The 24376-nt window shown below is 39.2% G+C and overlaps 1 protein-coding gene across 1 annotated transcript; it reads right to left on the minus strand.

Moving 5' to 3' along the window:
* Window positions 1-10686: 10686 nt before the first annotated feature.
* Window positions 10687-24164, minus strand: LOC143030221 (uncharacterized). The gene is made up of 6 exons (XM_076193381.1): window positions 24003-24164; window positions 20548-20638; window positions 19665-20059; window positions 16837-16986; window positions 12569-13231; window positions 10687-11277 (listed from the first exon to the last, which is right to left on the minus strand). The coding sequence occupies exons 1-6, from the start codon at window positions 24162-24164 to the stop codon at window positions 10939-10941; spliced, it is 1800 nt and encodes a 599-aa protein (XP_076049496.1). The 3' UTR covers window positions 10687-10938.
* Between the last annotated feature and the right edge of the window lie 212 nt (window positions 24165-24376).

Raw genomic sequence — 24376 nt, forward strand, 5'->3', positions numbered from 1 at the left:
TGGAGTACCATTTGTAAGTCCCGTACCACCTTCACGTACCATCTGGTTCCAGAAAAAGACTATCAATTTATTCATAAGTCTAGCACACAAATGAAAAAGAATACACATTCATTAAAACTTAATGCGAGGGATGCATCTGTTTCTTCTCCATCAATTGGTCAATAATTCATAGTCATTGGCATTTATTTAAAGTATGAACAGAAATGACCCAAGAGTGGAACTTTGAGAAACTTGACTCCTCTTGTAACATCTTTTCCCATTCACAACAGGTCACCATTACAATTATTGAACCAGTTTCTAATCTATCTTAACAAGTTACCTTTTATTCCATTCAATGCAGGTTTAGCTGGTAGTTTTTCTTAAGAGACTACCTTTTTTTTTCAAAATCCTGATATATCAAATGTTTTAACTTACACCCACGATGTGACCTTCTCCGCGCTATATTTCCTCAGGACTCAAGCAAGCATTCCGACAATTTGAGTCTTCTCTCATAGCCAGCAATAGGAGGAAGAATCAACACCAATTTCTTACGAACTGCTTGGAAGGCTAAGTATGTCCGACTTCTTTCGGCTTCCACAAACACAGTTGAGTTACAGCTTCCCGACTTACATTAGTGATTTTGTGGAAGAACTTATCAAGATTGCCTCCTTAGAATGTGATCCATCGAGTAAGAATTACTACAAGGAATCTGAAATTCCTTAGCCAAAGCGATTGCATTTGCAATACACTGTCAAAGTTGGCTCTTGGGAAAGCTTTTTATATCAATGTCAAACATAAAGTTAGTCTCGATAAGAAATTATCTAGATTTTGCCATAACATTCTTTGGACCAAGTTCTCTCTCACGGACAATGTGGTCAACTTATCAGATGAAATACTTACGAGATACGAACAAGAAGTGTTCGGATTTGGTGTCAGTTTTGCCATGAAACCGGACAAAAGTCATGCCTTAGATTATAGCGTTGAATTTGATCAATATATGGCAGCTAACGATTATGATTAAGACTTACTTTTCTTAAAAGGAATTATGGACTGTTTCAAAGAAGACTGGTTTACCCAAACGTTACAAACAAGCAATCAAACATCTTACAAATCGCAAAAACATCCTCATTACAAGAGCTGATAAAAGGGGGAAGATATTAATTCGCAACTAAAAAGATCATGAAACAAAATCTCTTAATACGTTAGCAGATAGGAATACTTATGAGCATTTCACCTCTTAGTAATATCGCCACAGAATTCAATAAGGAAACTCGTAAAATGGTAGGAGATGAATTATTAAACAAACTAAGAGTCGTCAGCCCCCAATTACCCAATTTTCATGATTTTCCAAAAATTCATTAAGAAGACATCCCCTTTGACCAGCGTTTCTCAGCCAGGGTTCCCCCGAAACCCTAAGGTTCCGCAAAAGGTCCCTATGGGTTCCGCGAGAACAAGTGATATATGCTGTTGATTTTGTATTTAATTTCATATGCGCTATATAATTAAACACGCACGACATATTCTTAGTTATTGTAATAATGTAATATAGACATCATCCTATCTAACCTAATATTACGGTGAAAATAAAATGAGAAAGGTGTGATGTATATATATATATATATATATATATATATATATATATGTATGTATATATATGTATATATATATGTATGTATATATATATGTATGTAGATATATGTATGTATGTATATATATATATATATATATATATGTATATATATGAAGGTGGAAAAAGAAGTCGCGGGTCTAGGTCCGAGTTCCTGAGTTTATTCCTGACCAGTTTCGCTCTATGCTTTTTCAGAAGCATAGAGCGAAACCGGTCAGGAATAAACTCAGGAACTCGGAACTAGACCCGTGACTTCTTTTTTTACCTTCATCAACTTGTCATAATGTACCAACACGTGTATATATATATATATATATATATATATATATATATATATATATATATATATTCTAATACGAATTCTTACACCAACAAGGTATGGAAATGGTTCACAGGAATTTTATAGCCAATGAATATTTTGTGAAAAAATCAAGACCTAATATAACAAAAAATAGCAAATTAGTAAGTTTTGACATAGTTTCCTTATCTACTAATGTTAACATAGAAAAGGTCTTAATATTTTTGGAAACCAATCTGCATCAATATCAACATCAACTCCCATTTTCAGTTTCTTACCTCGCTCGTATCTTAACATTAATATTTTTTTTCAAAGATTCTTATTTCATAAAAAGTATGGATGCAGCATGGGATCCAATCATTCTCTAGTTCTAGCTAGTTTATGTGATTATTTTGAAAACAAATTTATTACCTACTAAACTTGTGATAGCATTCGGAGACCATTGCTCCATTGCGAGATGGTACGCCATTGTACTCATTATCAAGGGCGTGAACCGAGATCACCGCGGCTGTGCAGAAACCTCTGACACCTTGCTAACCAATGTTATTACCACTTTCATAATAAATATCCCTTAAGGCATTTCTCTCCTGTCCAAGTTCGGACACCATTGTAAACTATTACCAACTATGTATCATCTTCTCCTTAATCATATAAATAATGTAAAAGACCATTTAAATGTATCATATCGCTGGAAACAGCAATTATGTAAATAAATACCTCATCGGCAACCTTACCACGAGCCCATGTATATACAGGCTTATGCTCTCTGTGAGAGCGCACATATATTCTCTACACCAATATAGAAAAGAAAGGCTCCGGCTGTTTTCAGTTCTCCTCCATCAACTTCGCCATCCATACCTCTCGCAAGCCACATACAGCTACCATTAACCTATATAATATGTTGACTTCTACACAAGTCCGCAACATCTTCTGGTGATCAACGGTGGGATCCACATCCAAAGATCATCCGGACCACCATCCTGCAACCACGCTGTGAAACTCAACCAGCACAGCAGCCCACAAGCCAACTACTTCGCTGTGCGACCAACTCAGCGAAGAGGACAAAATCTACCAACTCGCCCAGCAAACCAGCAGCCGGAGGCAGCACAGCCCTAGGACCACCTACAAACGAGACAAATCCATCTACTTCGCTGTGAGCCAGCCCAGCACACTAAGACGCCGTCTAGTTCCTCGACCGACCATTCTCCAACGGAAGTATCGCTCCACCACGTCTCAAGTCGGATCGACACATTGACCTATTGCACATCAACAAACGAACTACTCACCCCTATTCCCACTTCCTTATTCTTCTATTTCATTACAGTATCCTGCACCATCACACCAATTCATCGGTCATTTACCCACCTCTACGAGACAATTTCACCAACGCATTATATCCATCGGTCTGTAAGTAGATGCTTGGATTTTTGGGCTAAGCCTAGCTCTGTCAGTAGCGTGAGTGAATTCCAAAGTGAAGGTATTTATGTGATTTTTTTCATATTTTTCAAGCCTTGTTTTGCAAGTGATTTTTTTTTTCATCTTAAAGTACGAAAGTTGCATGACCAATTCATAAACCAAAATATCACATTCTTACAACACACATTCCAAGATGGCAACCACCAACGGAAATCACAGATTCCACAGTCAACCAACCAGAAATACAACGCTCTGCTACAAATTCACTCACACTCCTTAAGCATGACAATACTCTTCCGAAGTTTGACGGGACCAACATTGCCATTCACACTGTTAGATGACGTAAATTATGAAATACAGCATACACAAGTCAAGGACGACAAGACAAAGATAGCGTTTCTCAAATCCCGCATCGACTATAATGACACCTTAGCCAGCGACATTGTACAGTCAGACGCATTCAATCAAACACCAACATACGACCAGTTCATTGATCAGTTCAGGAAATCTTTCGCAGCATATGAACAAATATAATCTCTCTCTCCCCCATACACACTAGGTAAGAAAATTAACACAGGTCCTTACGCCACCAAAGAACGAGCAGTCAAAATCGCAAGCAATTTTAAGCAGGAACTCAGAGACGCACTCATATATTCCACCTGGGATAAAAAATGACACAGTTAGCTTAGATAACGTACTCTCACTCTTTGGTTACCTTAGACTGATAGTGCACCTTCACCCAGAAACACTGCAGAAAATAGCCACCATACCTTTCGCTCCAGACACAACACTCGTAGATTTCTCTAGGAAGTTTTCAGACACGTCAACGGCAAAAACACAGATCCAACAACAACTCCCCCTTACACACACACTCACAGTAGCAAAAATCTTACAAGCAAACCACACTAGAGGTAGACAAATATCACGCACACGATCACGAAAGCGATCACACCCAAGATTTTTTTTATTTTTTTATTGATTTTTTTTTTTTTGCACTATCTGCAACAAACCGGAACATAGCACAAGCACGTGTTACTACAGACAACCGACAAACTACTGCTAATACTACGGCCCATCTTTCCATGACACAACCCAATGTCGCGTTCTAAATTCTTAAAACCACACTTCATAAACATCTCCCCAACACCCGACTAGCGGCAACACAAACAAACAAAACCAGATATGACTATCGTCTCACGGTGACCCATACACACGACTTCACGAGACCCAGTCAACCCCTACCGGTACTCACGATGACAGCCTCTCGACCATCCACATTTTCTATAACACTTCAAGCCAGTGTCAACGACATCCCGCAAGTACTCTTTCTGGATACAGGCTCTCCCGTAAACGTCATGTCAAAACTTGCCTTCGACCAGTTTAGGTTCAGACACCGTAGGGTAACGATTTTAGAACCCACGGATATAACGTTAGCTAACGTAGACGGAGTTCCCTTCCCCATCATTGGCAAGATCGACTTAGACATCTCCCTGAATGAAAACTGCCTTCCCATTACCACGACAGTATACGTAGCTAAAGTAGTATTTCCTACAGACATTCTTATAGGATTGACATGGATGCAAGACAATCACATAACCATCTACCCTGCTAAACACGGTATTGTTTACAATAACCACTTCTTACCTGCTCTGAGCACAGCCGAAACGCATGCCGAAACACCAAACACGTATGTCACAAACATTCACGTGATCGATCAACAGGATGCAACAACAGGTGAAACAAACATTGAAGCGAACGCACAAGTGACACTCACAGTGGACACGCCCACTTCCATCACTCATCCAGGTACCTCAACGCACACACGGAACAGACGCAAACTATCAGCGCATAGGTCAAAATCGGCTCGTACACAAAAGAAACACGACGTCTCCACAGACATCCCTGAGCTCACAATGGAATACACAACCGTCTCGCAAATCACTCTCCCGAAATCTCACGTAGTCATAATCAGTGGCAAAACACTTCATCCTCGCGAGCACACAAAGCTCAAAGTTCGTGTCTTTCAGGCTCCAAACTCAGATGTCCTCTGCATCGCGGACACTTGCCGCGTATTTCGTGTTTCTCTCTTATCCGCCATATCAAACACACCCAACAAAACACATACAACAATCATAGTCGTGAACGACACAAATGCACCTCTCCACCTTAATAAAGGCACAAACATTCGTGATTTTACCATATACCCAGCTCCAGTACACATAATCGAGCAAGACAACATACAACACGTATGCACTATCAACACAGGAGAACAGAACACGCAGGAACCCATCCAAGCAGCTCACATAAACAACATAGACTTTACAGAAGCGCAAACAGATCTTCTTACGCTCATGAACACGTACAGGCCCGCCATTGTACTCCCAGGTGAACCACTAGGTCTCACAAACATAATAGAACATCACATACCACTTCGACAGCATGCAAAACCACTGTACATACCAGCATACCATCTGCCACATAGTAAACGAAACATGCTCGCCCAAGACATTGTAGAACCAAGTCTATCCCCTTGGAATTTCCCTCTCTTCGTTGTTCCAAAACACGATGGATCATTCCGACCTGTAGTAGAATTTCGTGAGCTAAATAAACTCACTATTGCGGAAAGATACCCAATATTCCATTTGTAAGACACTCTCTACTCCATAGGTGAGCACAACACTGTTTTCTCAACTCTCGACCTCATGTCAGGGTATTTCCAAATACCTCTCGATGATAACTCAAAACCACTAACAGCCTTTAGTACCAACACGGGCCACTACCACTTCAAAAGGTTGGCCATGGGACTCGTCTCTGCTCCCTCAGTATTCACGAGATTAATGTACAAAGTCCTAGAAGGACTCATAGGAAAAACAGTTTTTACTTACTTGGACGACATAATCATTGCCTCAAAGTCACTCACAGAACACCTTTCCACACTTGAAACTGTCCTCTCAAGGTTAGCCGCGGCAGGTCTCAGACTCAAACTCAAAAAATGATCCTTCCTCAAAAAGGAAATACGTTTCCTAGGGCACGTCATAAACTCTCAAGATGGCATCATCTCTCAGGACAAAGTTAAAGCTGTTCTAGACTTTCCACCTCCTACCTCTACCGAACACGTAAAGTCATTTCTAGGCTTATCAGGTTTCTATAGACGTTTCATTGAAGGCTATGCCCACATGGCAGCCCCATTAACAGCCCTTCTCAAAAAGGATACTCCCTTTACCTGGACGAACACCACACAGCTTTCCACAACCTAAAACAAGCGCTTACAACTGCTCCTGTACTTGTATTCCCAAACTTCTCAAAAATATTTCACACTCTGTACAGATGCTTCCTACAAAGGACTCGGCGCAGTACTGATGCAATAACACGACCTCAGCTCAGTCCTCAGCTCAGTCCGCTCGTGACCTCAGCTCAGTCCGCTCGTGACCTCACCTAGAGACCTCGTTTTTCTGCACAGACACCAGCTAGCGAATACCTGTGAAATTTATATATCCGAATAGTGTTAAGTGATTGTGTTGTGTTTTTTTGTGATTGTATACGTATAGCGCTATACAGTTAGATATAAGATAAAGTGCAGTGTTCTGTTTAAATTCAAAACAGTTTTCTGTTACCGTACTCCAAAGGTAGGAGAAATAGTATAAGGTAAGCAGAGTAAGCTTCGCGTATTTAGTTTATTAGAGACCGCTTTGATTTTTTTTTTATTAGTATTTTCTCTTTGCAGTTTTTATTACTAAAGGGGGAGCGAAATGGCTTGTGTAGGTTGCGTGAACCTAGAGGTCCGTCTCAGGATGTGTGAGGAGGAAATTCGTCTTCTCAGGAGTGCGCTCCGTGAGAAGAGTGAACCCTCCCCACAACCCAAGGAGCGTTCCACTTCTTCACCTACTGTCACTGCCATGAGCGAGTGGCGCTCCGTGGGGTCCCGTTTGTCGAGCCCGCGTTCGGTAGACGTGTGCCCTGTGGAGCAACCGCTGGCTCTAGCCAATCGTTTTGCTTTACTGAAGGATGAAGTGGCTGAAAACCAGGAGTTCTTGGTGGTGGGGGACTCCATGGTTCGAGGCTATGACGACATCCTGCAGCGGAAGACTAAGCGACGTGGGATCGTCGATTGTACCCGGTCCATCAGGGAGCAAGGACGGAAGAACACGGTTACGATTGTTCATACGGGAAGTAACGATGTAGGTAGGGTGAGACCAGAGGAGCTTGTTCGGAATTACAAGGTCCTCCTTCAGGAGATGAAGGAACGTGGGAGCCGTCACGTAGTCTGTGGGATCCTCCCGAGGATCTACGCAGGCTCGTGTTGGAACAGTAGAGCCATAGGGATCAATGATAGGATATCGCAGTTGTGCACACAATTGGGATACCACTTTCTTGATTCTTGGTATCTCTTTTCTAGGCGCCATGACCTTTACGCTTCTGATGGGATCCACCTCACCCGCAGAGGCAAAGATGTTCTTACAAACCTCATTGTGGGAGTTTGTAATGAACTAGCTCCTTTTTTAGGGTAGAAGCCCAAAGGGAAGGGGGAATAGAATGTACTTGGGAAAACAGTGTAGAGTATAGCATTAATGTAGAACAATGTGCCAGTATAGGACAAAATATAATTTTAGGATATAATGTCGCTAGAGGACGAAATGTCACATTAGGATATAATGTCATAGAACAAAATGTCACAATGGGATGTAATGACAGTGGAGGACAAAAGATCACGATGGGAAGTAATGATAGTGGAGAACAAAATATCACGATAGGATGTAATGATAATGGAGGAGAAACTATCACAGTAGGATATAATGTCAGTGAAGGCCAAAATATAATTTTAGGAAGGGATACCGGACAGTATGTCAATGATTGCCAAAATATTATGATAGGATGTAATGTCGCTAGAGGACGAAATGTCACATTAGGATGTAATGTCATAGGACAAAATGTCACAATGGGATGTAATGACAGTGGAGGACAAAAGATCACGATGGGAAATAATGATAGTGGAGAACAAAATATCACGATAGGATGTAATGATAATGGAGGAGAAAATATCACGGTAGGATATAATGTCAGTGAAGGCCAAAATATAATTTTAGGAAGGGATACTGGACAGAATGTCAATGAAGGCCAAAATATCATGATAGGATGTAATGACAGTGGAAGACAAAAGATCACGATGGGATGTAATTATAGTGGAGGAAAAAATATCACGGTAGGATATAATGTCACTAGACAAAATATAATTTTAGAAAGGGATGCCGGACATAATCTCACTGAACGATGGGAGGCCGGCGTGAATCACGGTGACGTAGGGGGACAAAATGTACAAAAGAGATCGGATGACCGTGATCGACCAGATGTCCGTGATGGGGGAAATGTTAATTTTGATAGGAGAAATGTTAATGAGGCATTGAATGTCAATGAAGGACCAAATGATAATAATATAGAGCAAGGTATAAATAAAAAACAAAATGATAATATAAGACATGATATTGAAACTCAAAATGTGTCAAAAAGAAATAATCACGAGTTTCTTAATACCATGTACTTTAATGCTCGTAGTATTAGGAACAAATTTCAAGAAATACAGGCGTATGTCAAAAGCGAAAATCTCGATATGATAGGAATAACTGAGACATGGTTAAATGGTACAGAGTTCGAAGCTGAATTTAATATTGCGGGATTTAAACACTTTCATCAGGATAGAAACCACAAGAAAGGTGGGGGTGTTCTATTGTACGTTAAAAACAATGTTCATGCTTGTGTTTTAGAGAAAGTGAAACAGGATGCATATGATAGTTTGTGGGTTGAGCTAACCCAAACAAATGGACAAAAAATAAATATAGGTGTAATATATAGACCAAAGACATTATCATTAGCAGACGACAAACTGTTATTTCAAGAACTGTCTAGTTTCTGCAACCGGGATTTATTGATAATGGGTGATTTCAATTTTACTGACATTGATTGGATGACCCTTGAACATGGCCATATAGGTAATCGCTTGATTGATTTTCTTGGTGACAATTACTTAATTCAGCATGTAAAAGAGCCCACAAGATATGGAAACTTACTCGATCTATTGATCACTAGCCGCGAAAGCATGGTAAGTGATGTAGAAGTCGGTGAATCTGTTGCAAATAGCGATCACAACTTAGTCAGATTCAAACTCCTAAACAATTTTAGAATAGATACTTGTGTTTCTAAAATACCCGATTTCAGTAAAGCTCAGTTCATAGGACTACATCAGGAGCTTCAGCTTACAGATTGGGAGGCAAAATTAAACGAAAGGCCTGTAGATCTGATGTGGGAAATATTTCAAAATACGCTCACTAAGATGATTCAAACTTACATTCCTTTTAAGGACAGACGTCCCCCAAATCAGGCTCGCCCAAAGTGGCTCGACAAAGAAACTGAAAAAAGTATTGCTAAAAAGAGACAGGCTTATAAGAAATATAAGTGCTCGGGTGCATCTAATGATTATGAAAGTTATGTATCAATACAGAGAGATTTAAAAAAGACAATAAGAAAAAGAAAACGACAATACGAAATGAACATCGCTGATAAATCCAAAGAGAATCCCAAAGAATTCTATAGTTACATTAGATATAAAAAGGTTGTTAGGAATCACATTGGTCCACTATTATCTGCTGACGGTCAACTTGAATATTCAAATGAAGGAATGTGTAATATCTTAAACAATTATTTTAGCTCGGTATTCGTAAACGAAACACCTCAAAGTGAATTCCAAACTGAAACCTGTGAAAAGTCTAGGGTAAACTTAAAGGTGTATAGACAAACTCAAAGTTAATAAAACACCAGGGTCTGACGGTTGGCATCCAAGAATCTTAAAGGAAATGAAAAATGAGATTGTTGTTCCATTAGAAATTATTTTCAAGAAATCCATCATATCCGGAGATGTCCCAAGAGAATGGAAGCTAGCTAACGTTACTCCCATATTCAAAAAAGGTGACAAAAAGAAACCAAATAACTATAGGCCTATAAGTTTGACTTCAATCGTAGGAAAAATAATGGAAACTATCATCAGAGATGCTATCGAACATCATTTAGAAAGTAACCGTTTGATAAATGATAGCCAGCATGGTTTCAGACGGAAACGTTCTTGCGTGACTAACTTACTCGAATTCTACAACACAGTTATCTCGAATTATGACAAAAGAAACAATATAGATTTAATATATCTAGACTTTGCAAAAGCTTTTGATACTGTCCCACACGAAGGACTACTTACTAAACTAGCTTTGCATGGAATAAATGGTAGCCTATTAGGTTGGACTAGTAATTGGTTGAATGGTCGAAAACAGAGAGTTGTTTTAAATGGAAAAACTTCTGGATGGAAAAGTGTTGCAAGTGGAGTTCCTCAGGGTTCCGTTCTTGGGCCACTTCTATTCATAGTATATATAAATGATATAGACCATGGACTAAAATCTACTGTTTCCAAATTTGCTGGTGATACAAAACTGTGCGGAGTGGCAAATGATCACTCAAACCAATTAGATATTCAAGAAGATTTAGATCAATTACAGCAATGGTCTGAAAAGTGGCTAATGAAATTTAACACAAGTAAATGCAAGGTAATGCACATAGGTAAAAATAACAGTAAGTACGATTACAAGTTATTTGGAAATTCGTTAACAAAAGTGGATAGTGAAAAAGATCTTGGCGTAATTATCAGTAACGACCTCAAATCATCAAAGCAATGTATTTCAGCCTCTGAGAAAGCAAATAAGATTCTGGGACTGATTGCGCGATCTTTTGATTTCAAAAGTCCATCACTCATTAACAAGCTATATAAATCGTTAGTTCGTCCACATTTGGAATATGCTGTTTCCGCATGGTCACCGAATCTCATTAAAGACATTGACAGACTGGAAAAAGTACAACGGCGAGCCACAAAACTGATTCCAAATATCAAAAATAAATCATACGAAAATCGACTAAAGCACATGAATCTGTTTTCCCTAAAAAAAGCGTAGACTCAGAGGTGACTTGATACAGGTCTTTAAGATTTTAAAGGGAATTGACGACATCAAAAGTGACAAAATTTTCACATTGAATGAGAATCAGACAAGAAACAATGGTCTCAAACTGTCCGGAAATAGATTCAATTTGGAAGTAGGTAGAAACAACTTTGCCAACCGTGTAGTTAATGAATGGAATAAACTTCCTGCACAGGTAGTGCAATGTAGTTCAGTTCGAAGCTTTAAGAATCATTTAGATAAATACTTAAGTAAGATGCTGTAATGATTATAATTTATCTTATATTATTTGTTTTTGTTTTGTTATCATATGTTAATTTATTATTTATTATTTACCTGTTTGTTTATTTTAACTATACCTATGCATTTATTTATGTATTTTATTTGTTATTTACATTATTATAGTTTTTTATTTATTATTTTATTATTAATATGATTTTTAAATATGATTTTTTTTTTGCATCCGACCTAGATATGGATCAAAAGGTCACCTGTCGGCATGCTCCGCCTTTGTAATCCTTTGTAATTTAGACCGATAGCATACGCTAGCCGCGCATTAAACAAGCACGAACAAAACTACTCTGTCACTGAGATCGAAGCTCTTGCTGTCATATATGCCCTCAAGCACTTCAAAGATTACTTGGATATGAAATACATGTACACACAGACCATCAACCCATTCTCCACCTTTTCAAAGGCAAGAAACTCACTGAAAAACTAGCCCGATGGTTCTTCACCATTCAAGAATTCATGCCTACATTCCACTACGTCCAGGGCCATGCAAACACGGTAGCCGACGCCCTTAGTAGACACGTAGAAACCATACGTCAAGAAACAGAGTCATTTGACATTACGCGAGAACGCATCATTGCCGCTCAAGCAACAGACCCCCTATGGAGAAGAATCGTAATCTAAGACTATGGTGGATCAGGAGAAGGAAGAGAACGGCTATTGTCTGTCAGCTCTTCTTATTTAGAAAAGTGCGGAGTAGGGGATAGATTAGGGGAGCTGTTATAGAGCTATCTTGGGATCAGCCCGGACACCGACTGTTTTGAAGACGAAGAGATAGTTAATCTCGCAGACCACAAATAGTAAGTACCTGTCTTTATCTTTATTTATTTATTATATTTTTTGCCTTTCTTATTTATTGTAATATTTTTCAATAACTTATGTTTTTCAAATAACGTACTACGGACTTGAAATAGGTTTCTATCATAGCACTTTTTAAAAAGATCCCATGTCAATAGCACAGCTATATTAGAAAGACGTCGTATGACATCCATTTTGGTTTGAGTGCTGCTCAAACGCTTGCTGGATTTCGACAAGTGGTCGTCCTTTTGTTTCAGGAAGCCACCTCCAAACGACAAATGCCCCAAGAAGATTGATCGCTGTAGGAATAAGGAAGATAAATCGCAAAGAAATGACATTTGTCAGCCATGGGGTAATGAAGAGAAAGGTGCCATATGTGATACAATCCATCATGACGCAAAGCGAACAGCCGACCGACTGGACGGCCGACGGAATAACCTCCCCGAGCAGGATAGTGGGCACTAAGTTCATTCCTCCGGATGAAAATATTATAAAACATATAAAGGAGATTATCACGAAGACTTTGGGTATGAAGGAGAAAGTCAAGGAAACGAAAGTTGAGACCAAGGATAAAACACTCAGAATCGAGGAGCCGATATAGAGGGGTCGTCTCCCGCAGAGGTCGGTGATAAATGATCCGATAATGACGACGACTATTCGAACAACCCCCAAGATTATGGTGCACAGGCGTGGGTCAAGTGTCATTCCCGCCTGAGTGAAGAGCAAGGTGGAATAGGGCGTAATGATACCATAGCCGTTGGACCCATAGCAGGCGTAGATGACTACCATCAGCATAACAGGCTTGTAGTTGCACGAGTGTCGCATTTGGTGTATCTGAAATGTAGAAGCCATTGTTATTCATGAAGAACCCTTTGGCACTGGCTTCGGGCTAGTGTCTTAGGAAAGAGGACAAGGCAAAACTGTAATCGAGTTGCAACGTCCTCACGAATTTCCACTGACTAAACCTAGACATTCCATTCAGGACAGATAAAACAGAGTAGGGTATAGCAATAATGTAGAGCAATATGTCAGTGCAGGACAAAATATAATTTTAGGATATAATGTCGGTAGAGGACGAAGTATTACATTAGGATGTAATGTCAAAGGACAAAAGATCACGATGGGATGTAATAATAGTGGAGGACAAAATATCATAATGATAGGGGTGAACAAAATATCTCGATGGTATTCAATGATAGTGGAGGACAAAATATCACGGTAGGATATAATGTCAGTGGAGGACAGAATATAATTTTAGGAAGGGATGCCGGACAGAATGTCAGCGAACGACGGGTGGCCGGTGTGGAACGCGGTGAAATAGGGAGGCAAGGTTTACATAAGAGATCGGATGACCGTGAGGGACTAGATATCCGTGATGGGGAAATGTCCATGAGGTATTATATGTCAATGAAGGACTAAATGTCAATATAGAGCAAGGTGTCAATAAAGAACAAAATTATAATGTAAGGCATAGTGTTGATATACAAAACGTGTCAAAAAGAAATAATCACGAGTTTCTTAATAAAATGTACTTTAATGATCATAGTATTAGGAATAAATTCCAAGAAATACAAGCGTATGTCAAAAGCGAAAATCTCGATAACAGAGACATGGTTAAACGGTAAAGAGTTTGAAGCTGAATTTAATATTGCGGGATTTAAACACTTTCATCAAAATAGAAACCACAAGAAAGGTGGTGATGTTCTGTTGTACGTTAAAAGCAATTTTCATGCCTGTGGTTTAGAGAAAGTGAAACAGGATACATATGATAGTTTGTGGGTAGCATTAACCCAAACAGATGGACAAAAAATGAATGTAGGTGTAATATATAGGCCAAAAACATTATAATTAGCAGACGACAAACTGTTGTTTAAAAAACTGTCTGGTTTCTGCAATCGGGACTTATTGATACGGGTGATTTCAATTTTATAGACATTGATTGGATGACCCTTGAACATGGCCATATAGGTAGTCGCTTGATAGATTTTCTCGGAGACAATTACTTAGTTCAGCATGTAAAAGAACCCACAAGACATAGAAACTTACTCGTTCTAGTGATCACTAACCGTGAAAGCATGATAACCGATGTAGAATTTGGTGAAACTTTTGCAAAAAGCGATCACAACATAGATTCAAACGGCTAAAAAAAAAAATAGAAATAGATACTTGTGTATCTAAAAACCCGATTTTAGTAAAGCTCAGCTCATAGGACTACGTCAGGGGATTCACCTTACAGATTGGGAGGCAAAATTAAGTAAAAGACCTGTTGATCAGATGTGGGAAATGCTTCAAAATACGCTTACTAAGATGATTCATACTTACATCCCGTTTAAGGACATATGCCCTCTAAATCATTCTAGGCCCAAAATGGCTCGACAAAGAAACTGAAAAAAATATTGCTAAAACGAGAAAGGCTTATAAGAAATACAAGTGCTCGGGTGCACCTAAAAACTATCAAAGGTATGAAATAATAGAGAGATTTAAAAAAGACAATAAAAAAACGAAAACGACAATGCGAAATGAATATCGCTGATAAGTCCAAAGAGATTTCCAAAAAATTCTATAGTTACATTAGAGATAAAAAGGTTATTAGGAATCACATTGGCCCACTATCATCTCCTGACGGTCAACTTGAGTATTCAAATGAAGGAATGTGTGATATTTTAAACAACTATTTCAGCTCAGTATTCGTAAACAAAACACCTCAGAGTGAACTACAAACTGAAACCTGTGAAAAATCTAGGGTGAACCTACTACGGCAAATATAACAAAAAAAAAACATTAAAAGTTGTATAGAGAAACTCAAAGTTAATAAAACACCAGGGCCTGACGGTTGGCATCCAAGAATCTTAAAGGAAATGAAAAATGAGATTGTTGTTCCATTAAAAATTATGTTCAAGAAATCAATCATATCCGGAGATGTTCCAAGAGAATGGAAGCTAGCTAACGTACTCCCATATTCAAAAAAGCTGACAAAAAGAAACTAAATAACTACAGGGCTATAAGCTTGACTTCAATCGTAGGAAAAATTAGCGAAAGTAACATCAGAGATGCCATCTAACATTACTTAGAAAGTAATTGTTTGATAAACGATAGCCAGCATGGATTCAGACGGAAACGTTTTTGCGTGACTAAATTACTCGATTTCTACAATACAGTCATCTCGAATTATGACAAAAGAAACAATATATATTTAATATATTTAGACCTTGCAAAAGCTTTTGATACCGTCCCCCTACTTGCTAAATTAGCTTCACACAGAGCAAGTGGTAGCTGATTAAGTTGGACTAGAAATTGGTTGAATGGGGATTGACAACATCAAAAGTGACAATTTTCACAATGAATAAGAATGCAACACGAAATAATGGTCTCAAACTGTCAGGAAATAGATTTAATTTGGAAGTGGGTAGAAACAACTTCGTTAGCCTGGTAGTTAATGAATGGAATAAACTTCCTGCACAGGTAGTGCAATGTAGTTCAGTTCGAAGCTTTAAGATTCGTTTAGATAAACATCTTAGCAAGATGCTGTAATGACTGCCATTTATTTCATATTATTTGTTTATTTGTTTGTTATTATTTTTCTGTTTATTATTTGCCTAGTCTTGATTTATTATTATTTATCTGTCAATTTATTATCATTTATTATTTACCTCTTTGTTATCTAACTAAACATATGCATTTATCCATTTTATCTATTATTATTTATATTATCATAATTCGTATTTTTTTTTCATCATTATTATCTATTTTTTTCGCATCCGACCTATTTATGGACCAAAAGGTATCCTGTCGACATGCTCCGCCTTTGTAATCCTTTGTAAAGACGTATCGTCATATTCTCAACTACGATTTTAATCTGCATTGTCATAAGTAAGAGATACTTGATATATGCTACAAGCTGAAACTCTGAGGTAAATTGAGTTTTCTTGAAAAATGGAATCCAGTAGGGCTATCGTTGACTAACAGACAGCTAGGTGGTCTACGGTAAGGTTTACCACAGGAGAGAGGGGGAGCCAACTTGGGTATTTGTCCCAGCGAGCTTGATACTTTGACCGCGATTTGCGCCACATGTCCTCCGTCTGGTAATTTCATTCGGGGGAAGGAATCCCTTAAGGTAAAGAGGTTGACCGCAAGTTGCGATATTTGTGTACTATTTTGGGTCTCGTCAGGCAATGTTATTCAGATGAGGGAAAACCTCCCCCAGTTAAGACGCCTGTTAAGTGCATAATGAAATGATGTTAACCTGTTCCACACTAGGTGACACTCTTCCTTTCAATATGACTGCATGCACACATATTCTACTCCACGGTACCCCGTTGACATTGAAATGCATATAAACGTCACAAAAATCTCAAACGACGACATTCAAGAACCCCCTAAGCGGCATGAAAGAAAATGAAAACAAAACAAGACAATAATATGTACATTGATATTTTTACCTGTTCTCTGACTCCTGGTTTTTTACTTTTCAGAGTGACGCACTGTTTCACCTCCTGAAACTGGACCTCGATATCGTCAGGAGGGTAAACCGACTTGAGAGCTGAGATGGCAGCGTTCTCTCGCCCTTTCTTGACCAACCAGTACGGGGACTAGGGAGAAAAGGAGTCTGAATATGTTTGACGAATATCACTCTATTTTATCACACAAATGTACACGCGCAGCGCGTGGAAAGAATATTTTGAATTAAAAGGAATTGGAAGAGTGTTGCTATAGGAAAAAGAAGAAAAATATACAATAACAGTGTGAACATTGTTAAGCTGTTCACTTCTCTGTTCAGTGCAATGCTATTCAGAGCTGATTGCTTTCGGCCAATCAACTCGTAGGACGCGAGTTCGCCCGGGACGAAGTAGGCTGCTTACCCGAAAGTAGCCACCGTGAGTTGTCACCCAGAGCGACGACGACGACGTCCAGTCACTAAGTCAGCGCGCAGTACTCGAGCTGGTCAAGCCGCATCGAGCCTCGTTTGCTGATATATAAAGGCCGACGGAAGATTGATTGTTCTGGAACCCGACGACTAAATTTTCCACATCTGCAGTAGCCGTCTTTCTCTCACCATTTCCTCGGAACCGCAACCATCATCTTAGAACCCGTCCAATGCTCCCAGCACCTCGATACGTGGACATCTAGCCCAGCAGCCGTCTCTCCTCCCGTACCCGGAGCCACCAGTCGCTCTCCTCCGCGGAATTGTCTCGACTCCCAAACCCAGGTAAATCGCCACTGTCAAATCGTGGTCCTGTGGATAGCGTATTAAAAAAAAATACATGTTGGCCCCTGACCCACGCTTTCTAAACTGTAAATAAACCATTCATCTCCCCCCAGTGTTTTCCTGACATATGACATTCAAGGTGGGGCACCTGACATGTGGCGTCCGACGTGGGGCCACCAATTCTGACAGACGTAAAGGTAGGAACCCAATGTGGAAAAGGTAAACAGAGAGAGAGAGAATCAGTTCCTTGAGAGGATGTTCGATATGATGCCACGGAGATCAAAGACAAAGACTGTTTGCAATTTTAAATAATACAAGTGGAATTGATAAAAAAAGTGAAAAAAGCATAAATAAATTGACTGTCATGAAGAAACTCGTTGTTTAAGATGTTAAACAGGCAACGGGAGACTGAGGGAATCTGAAAGAGTAAATTTTATCTCAGGAAGTTAGTAGGTCAAGTCACCGAAGAGACCTAGGTATTGAAGAAATCGAGTTTTGCCCAGGATGCTAAAATAGAGCAGTTAGAACGTAACACCATGAAAGATGAAACAAACAAACAGATAAATAAAATGGCAACAGTAAAGTGTTGAGAAAAAGGGCTGACTGTATTAAAAGAAATTGTATTGGGTAAAGAATTGCCATAATTTGAGGGTAAGGGAAGGAACATATTACACCAAAAATAGAAAGGGAAAACAATAATTGTAAAATGACGAAAATATTATAAAAACTGATAAACAAGAAGAGATTGAAAGGGTTTACTTAGGTTTAATACAACAATCCACTTCAAATAATAGAATGCAAAACTAAACAAAGAAAAGTTCAAGAATGGGAGTAATGAAAATAAAAGTGGTTGCGAATATTCATGGGAAGATATACTGTATCATATAGCAAAGAATATCACTGTGACACAGTGGGGTAAAGTAGTGACGAGATTTAGGGAAGGCGTCACTCCGGTGTGATTGGATTTACTGCTAACTAGTGAATCAGATTGTATTAGATTTCTTAAATGACTTTATCATATAGAAGAAAGTGGTCATGTAATACTCGAATTTGAAATAATAAAAGGTAATATGCAAAAAAAAGAAAAAAAATTGAAATCTATTGGAGGGAATTCAGAGACACATAAAATAAAGGAGATATTGGAAATATTCCTGAGCTTAATAGCTGACAACGAATACGGAGGGAAAGAAAGAGAATAACTCAATAAAAACTTAATAAAATAAAATACAAACCGGCAAAAAGTGATTATGCAAGAATCTGAGGAGTGAAAGAAATATTCAGAAATATATAATTCATTATAGTAAAGACAAACCTAAATTCCTCTGTCAACAGTAATTTCAAACACAGGGGAGGGATCGCCAATCTAAAACATAGGCTTGAAGATGTAAATTTTCAAGTAGAAATGATGAATTAAAGATTACAATTGGGATTGGTTATGTATTGTGTCTTTGAAGAAAGGAAAAGGGTTACTTAAAATGAAACGCAAAGACACAAATTGGGAGCACATACTGTATACAAACTACTGGATACCATAGATAAAAAAGCAGGGCTTGGAGTTATCGTCAACTGAATATCTAAGGAATATAGAGGTAAAAGCGATCAGATGTATGTTCACTGGAAATAAGGAAAGTGCTCTACAATGGAAAAGGAGCGATGTGGTACCAACTTAGAAGGAAGGAAACAAGAAGGGATCTCTGAATTATAAAAAACCTCCCCTGACTAAAATGATAGTTCATTTGTGCGAGGAAATCGTGAAAGATAGGTGGATAAAATATCTAAGAGGTGAACATATTGGCAGATAGCCAATTTATATTCAGTTTGAGTAATCGATGTATTATAAGAAAGAGATGATTGGGCGAAATGTGCATAATCGGAGAAAGCTATTGGCAAAGTAAAAAAAAAAAAAATTGATAATTAGATATAAATGATAATCGTAATAGAAATAATGATAAACTAATCACACACGCGCACACACGAACGCATACACGCACGACTGTGAATTCATATAATGTATGCTCAAGGACAAACATATTCATTCTCACACAATGCTAATATACGTACCTCAGGTACGAATAAGATGGAAAGCAAAAGTAGAAAAAATGGCGCAGCACAGAGAGTCGTCGTGAGATGCCAGGGCAGGAAAATGTTGGCCACGTTGATCTCCAGAGAGGCCAGGTTCGAGAAGAACCTCGGAAGACTTGCAGCGACCCCTCGGATCTTGGGAGACACCAGCTCGCTCACCAGAGGTTGCGACACCGTCACAATGAAGGCATAGGCGGCGCCGGAAATAGCTCGTCCTATGAAGAGCGCTGTTATAGACGGGGTGAGGCCCATCATCAACCAGGAGACAATGGCCAACACGAGACCCAGCATCGTGGATCCCTTGAGTCCAACTAAGTTGATGAAGATTCCAGAGAGTAAGATGAAAGGGATGCTCGAAAGGGTGGGTAGGGAGGCTGTAAAAGAATATCTTCGTTTAGCTTATCGTTTAACTTTGAAATATATAGATGAATTAATTATTCTAGCACATTTGTCTTCACTTATACCAATAGATAAGATTTCAGATGTACGAAGGGATTTATCTAATCTTTATCCCAGTTTAGGTTTAGAACTAATACATAAATTTCTTCTTGCCTTCCAAGCCAGCATGACTTCTCATATATTCATATATTTTCACTGGATCTGACTCATCACATTAAAGGATGACTCACATGTGTTAGGGACACCAATTTGTGAAGCCTACAAATCTTCATCACTTCCACAGACCAGGAAATAGAACAGAAAACCCTTCAGAGAGAATCTCCTATTTGCAGATTGTTCAGCACCGTCAGTACGTACACACGACCTCGACATAATTGGGGTGAAGGACCTCTGGCTACAGCCCGAGAAGGTGGTTAGGTTCCTCTGTAATTCCAGTGCCATAATTTACTGACACTGAGCTAACCATCAATGACAAGCTTCCCTATAAAGTATCCAAACTCCGACTTGGTGTTCTCTCTTAAATCTCCACAGTCATAGAACAATAATGAAGGAAGCTAAGCGAGATAAGAGTTAAAAACTTTGAGGGTTAAATCTAGTCAACAATCGTCACATAAGAATTATTAGTAAAATCTTCTTATGTATGCACAAGAGTATTTTTCTTGAACGTTATGATAATCTTAATGATGAACAATACATGCCTCTCACACATAATCTTTTTTTTTATCCACTAAGATAGATTCACTGACACCAGATAATTCTTAACACCTTTTGTTGTAAACACAACTTTAAGGGGGTACGCGACACCTGGGGGGGGGGGGGTGAATTTGGTCAAGATATGGCATTTTTCAAAACTGTGTTCAAAATGTTCGTATACCACTTAGAAACAAATCCCGACAAATAATTTTCCAGCCGCGCGCAATTTAAAGGTCCTGGGTGAGAATTAAAGGGACAGATTTAAAGGCGCAACCCACACTAGAAGGAGGCGTGCCACTTAGGACCTTCAGGCGCAGCGAATAACGTTGAAATTTGATTGAATTTACACTCGCCCAGTGTATCAACGGCCAATACGATTGTGGAGGGGAAGGGAGGAAGGTGGAGGGAGAATATTTCGCCAACTTTGTGCGAAACTAAGCGTTAGTTACCGGCTAGCTCTGAAAAGGGAAGTACGCATGTCTCATGAGCTCTCATTGCAATCTATTACTTTAGCTAGTACATATTACTCTTTAGTACAGTCATCATGGGTAGCAAAAAGAACAAAAGAACATCACAATGACAAAAAACAGCAGTTAAAGATGGCAAGCAGTCAAAGACGACTAAAGATCTCACCACCTCTCACTCCACCACCGCCCTCACCTGCACCTCTGTGACGGTGACAGAGGTAAAGGACAACATTAGACTAAACAATTCAAAGAGGAAGATTGAATCCAAAGAAGAAAGCAAGAGGAAAAAGATTAATGCTATACAGGAAGAAGAAAGAAGAAGGGACATCATATGATGCTGGAGGGGGTGCCCTACCAACATAGATTGGCGAGGGGAATCTGATGAGGAAAGAGAAGGCGCCCACTACTGGAAAATAAACCTCTTTCCAATGATTTAGATACCCTGAAGACCCCCAGCAGAGAGGTTTCATATGAAGAAACCGCCAAAGGTGCAAAAAAGCAAATTATATGATGTTGTCGTCTGTGCGTCGTCACTACTGTGACATACTTATACTTATAGTTTTTCAGTATTTAAAGTACTTATAATTAAAATATGTTGATAATTTTTACTGTACTTACTTATTATATAATAAGAATTAAGCCATGAAAAAATCAGTCAAATTGGTGAAACTATAAGCAAGTTACAGATATATTCATATTTCAAGTTGCCATATCTCCGTTCGATATTTTTCTACTTTTTTTTAATCATAAAAAATCTAATATACATTAGATTTAGATGAAACTTACATGGAATATTACTTTTAATAACTGCTAGGGCCGATCCTTCGAATATTTTGAATAGAATGAAAGAGTTTGGAGTAATAATGGAAACAAGAGCCAAAAAATTGTTTTTTTCAAGATTTTTGACATCGATTAAAATTGTATTTCCTGTATGCATAATTATAAAGGATATTGTTCAATTACTAAATGACCGGCTCTAGGTGTTCCTACTGACTAATCATAGCCAAAATATAAAACAAATTAGTCCACGTATTATGGTGCTGTGCACTTTTATATGTCGCTACTGGTATACGTGCATGTATACATGTGTACATACATCATTCTGCTTCACCTAAAATGTAGGCAATATGGATACCTATTTACCTGAGAAGTTTCAGCTCTTTACTCTAAATATTTTAGAAAATTACCTCCAGGTGTCGCGTACCCCCTTAAGAAATATCTATAACTTCTTCACCTGGATGCTCGTTGCATTTGAAAGAGACATGTCATATTTCCTTCCAAATACCGTGACATCTGTGGAATATTCAGTTCATCTCGTTGCATCACAGATGGACGTGTCTGTTCTTGTTTAAACACTTCACTTGGTTGAGTCCTACCTCTGTAACGTGAAGCTGCTGATTCCTCTTCAAGGATTTGGCAGGCTTCACCCGAGTACATAAGAACATGATGATAAAGGAGACTGCAAGAGACCATAAGGCCTACACAAGGCAGCTCCATATTCATCACCACCTGTCATCCCCATCCATAAAAATGTCTAACCGTTTCTTAAAACAACTGATAGTTTCAGCTCTCACTACATGGTTACTAAGTCTATTCCATTCGTTGACCACCTTATTAGTAAACAAAATCTTGCCTATTTCCTTCTTAAATCTAAATTTGTCCAGTTTAAATCCATTACTGCGAGTCCTGTTATGTTGTTTCAATATGATGACCTTTTTTGCATCACCCTTGTTAAAGCCTTTGATCCAACTGAACACCTCTGTTAGATCACCCCGCACTCTGCTTCTTTCCAGAGGGTGTAAGTTAAGGTGCCTAAACCTCTCCTCGTAAGGCAAATTTTTGAGTCCATGTATCATTTTGGTCATTCTTCTCTGTACTGATTCTAGTGAATTGATGTCCATTCTATAGGACGGAGACCAAAACTGTACCGCATAGTCAAGGATGGGTCTAACTATCGCTAGATAGAGTTTGATAATTACCTCTGCACTTCTATTCGTTACCGTCCTAGCAATGTAACCTAATGCACTGTTAGCTTTATTTCTGGCACTAATGCACTGTTTCCTGGTTTTAATGTCCGGACTCACTAGAACTCCCAAGTCTCTCTCGGACGTGTTATCTAAGCTGTACCTATTTTCGGGGCTCGGGGCTGTGTAGCCCTACGTTTCTGTGCTGTATTGCACGAACGATATCGACGCGAGATTGTCCGGAAAGATAGAGGCGCCGATTATTAACAACCAATCAAGTTTTATGGGTTGGCCTTTACATACTGTGATATCGACAAAGCCTTGAATCAGAGGATGTCAGACTATGTTTTCATACATAGTCGTTCTTCAGTTCTATAGGGCAACCACTTCAATGCTTAATTGCACCGCAAATCTCCCACCAGTTGCCGCTAGTTTTCGGTGCCTGCCCCCAACCTGTGAAAAGCATTTCTCGACCCGGAATGGTCATTGTCCTTGAACCCCAGGTTGAGAATCGTTGCCCTGAAACCTGTTGTTCCCCAGCACGAATGTCTTAGTGGCATATCTCATGTTTATAAAAAAAAGATGAGCTTTTATTATTATAACTTTTCGTTTGCTACATCTTTATGAAGTACTTGATAAAACGAGACGTCGTAAAAATAAGTATCCGTCCTCACATGTTGTTATTCTGATACACTTGCTGGCAGCTGCGAAATACATCCATATCTCGCACTATCGTGGATCGAGAGCTGATAGATAAGAACGTAAAACAGTTATCAGTTGTAAAACCTGCAAACTTGAAAAAGGTTCCGAATGGAGTGCCTCGGAGATCTCTGGGCAACGTGGCGCAGGCACTCATATACACTGGCACTGTTAACCAGATATACCTCATCACGCTCCTTCCCTTCAACACCAAGGGTCACTTTCTTCCTATTGCTGTCCCAGGGACACTTGGCCATCTCCGCGGCACTCAATGAGTAGAGCATAACCCGGGGGCTGTGGTGCCCAGTCCAGAGAGCCAAAGAAAGTCCCCACGAGGGATACACAGACGATGTTTACCGAGCCAGCCTGCTTCGTAGTCCGTCAGGAGAAACTCCTCCTGTATGTGTGAGGGTGGAAGATTGTTGGCACTCTCGGTGACACTGCTGTTGGCATTGATGATGAGGTCAAC

Source organism: Oratosquilla oratoria, chromosome 12 (genome assembly GCF_046742065.1).
Source record: "Oratosquilla oratoria isolate Oo_2021 chromosome 12, ASM4674206v1, whole genome shotgun sequence".
NCBI classification, from domain to species: domain Eukaryota; kingdom Metazoa; phylum Arthropoda; class Malacostraca; order Stomatopoda; family Squillidae; genus Oratosquilla; species Oratosquilla oratoria.

Bases quoted from the DNA above. Each gene is read 5' to 3' on its own strand.
- LOC143030221 (XM_076193381.1), bottom strand. From the start codon at position 24,164: ATGGCCAAGTGTCCCTGGGACAGCAATAGGAAGAAAGTGACCCTTGGT. The intron at 20,639-24,002 runs GTTTGCAGGTTT...TATCTCGCTTAG, and splicing joins CCATTCGGAACCTTTTTCAA to CTTCCTTCATTATTGTTCTA. The intron at 20,060-20,547 runs GTTAGCTCAGTG...ATTCTTTTACAG, and splicing joins AGGGAAGCTTGTCATTGATG to CCTCCCTACCCACCCTTTCG.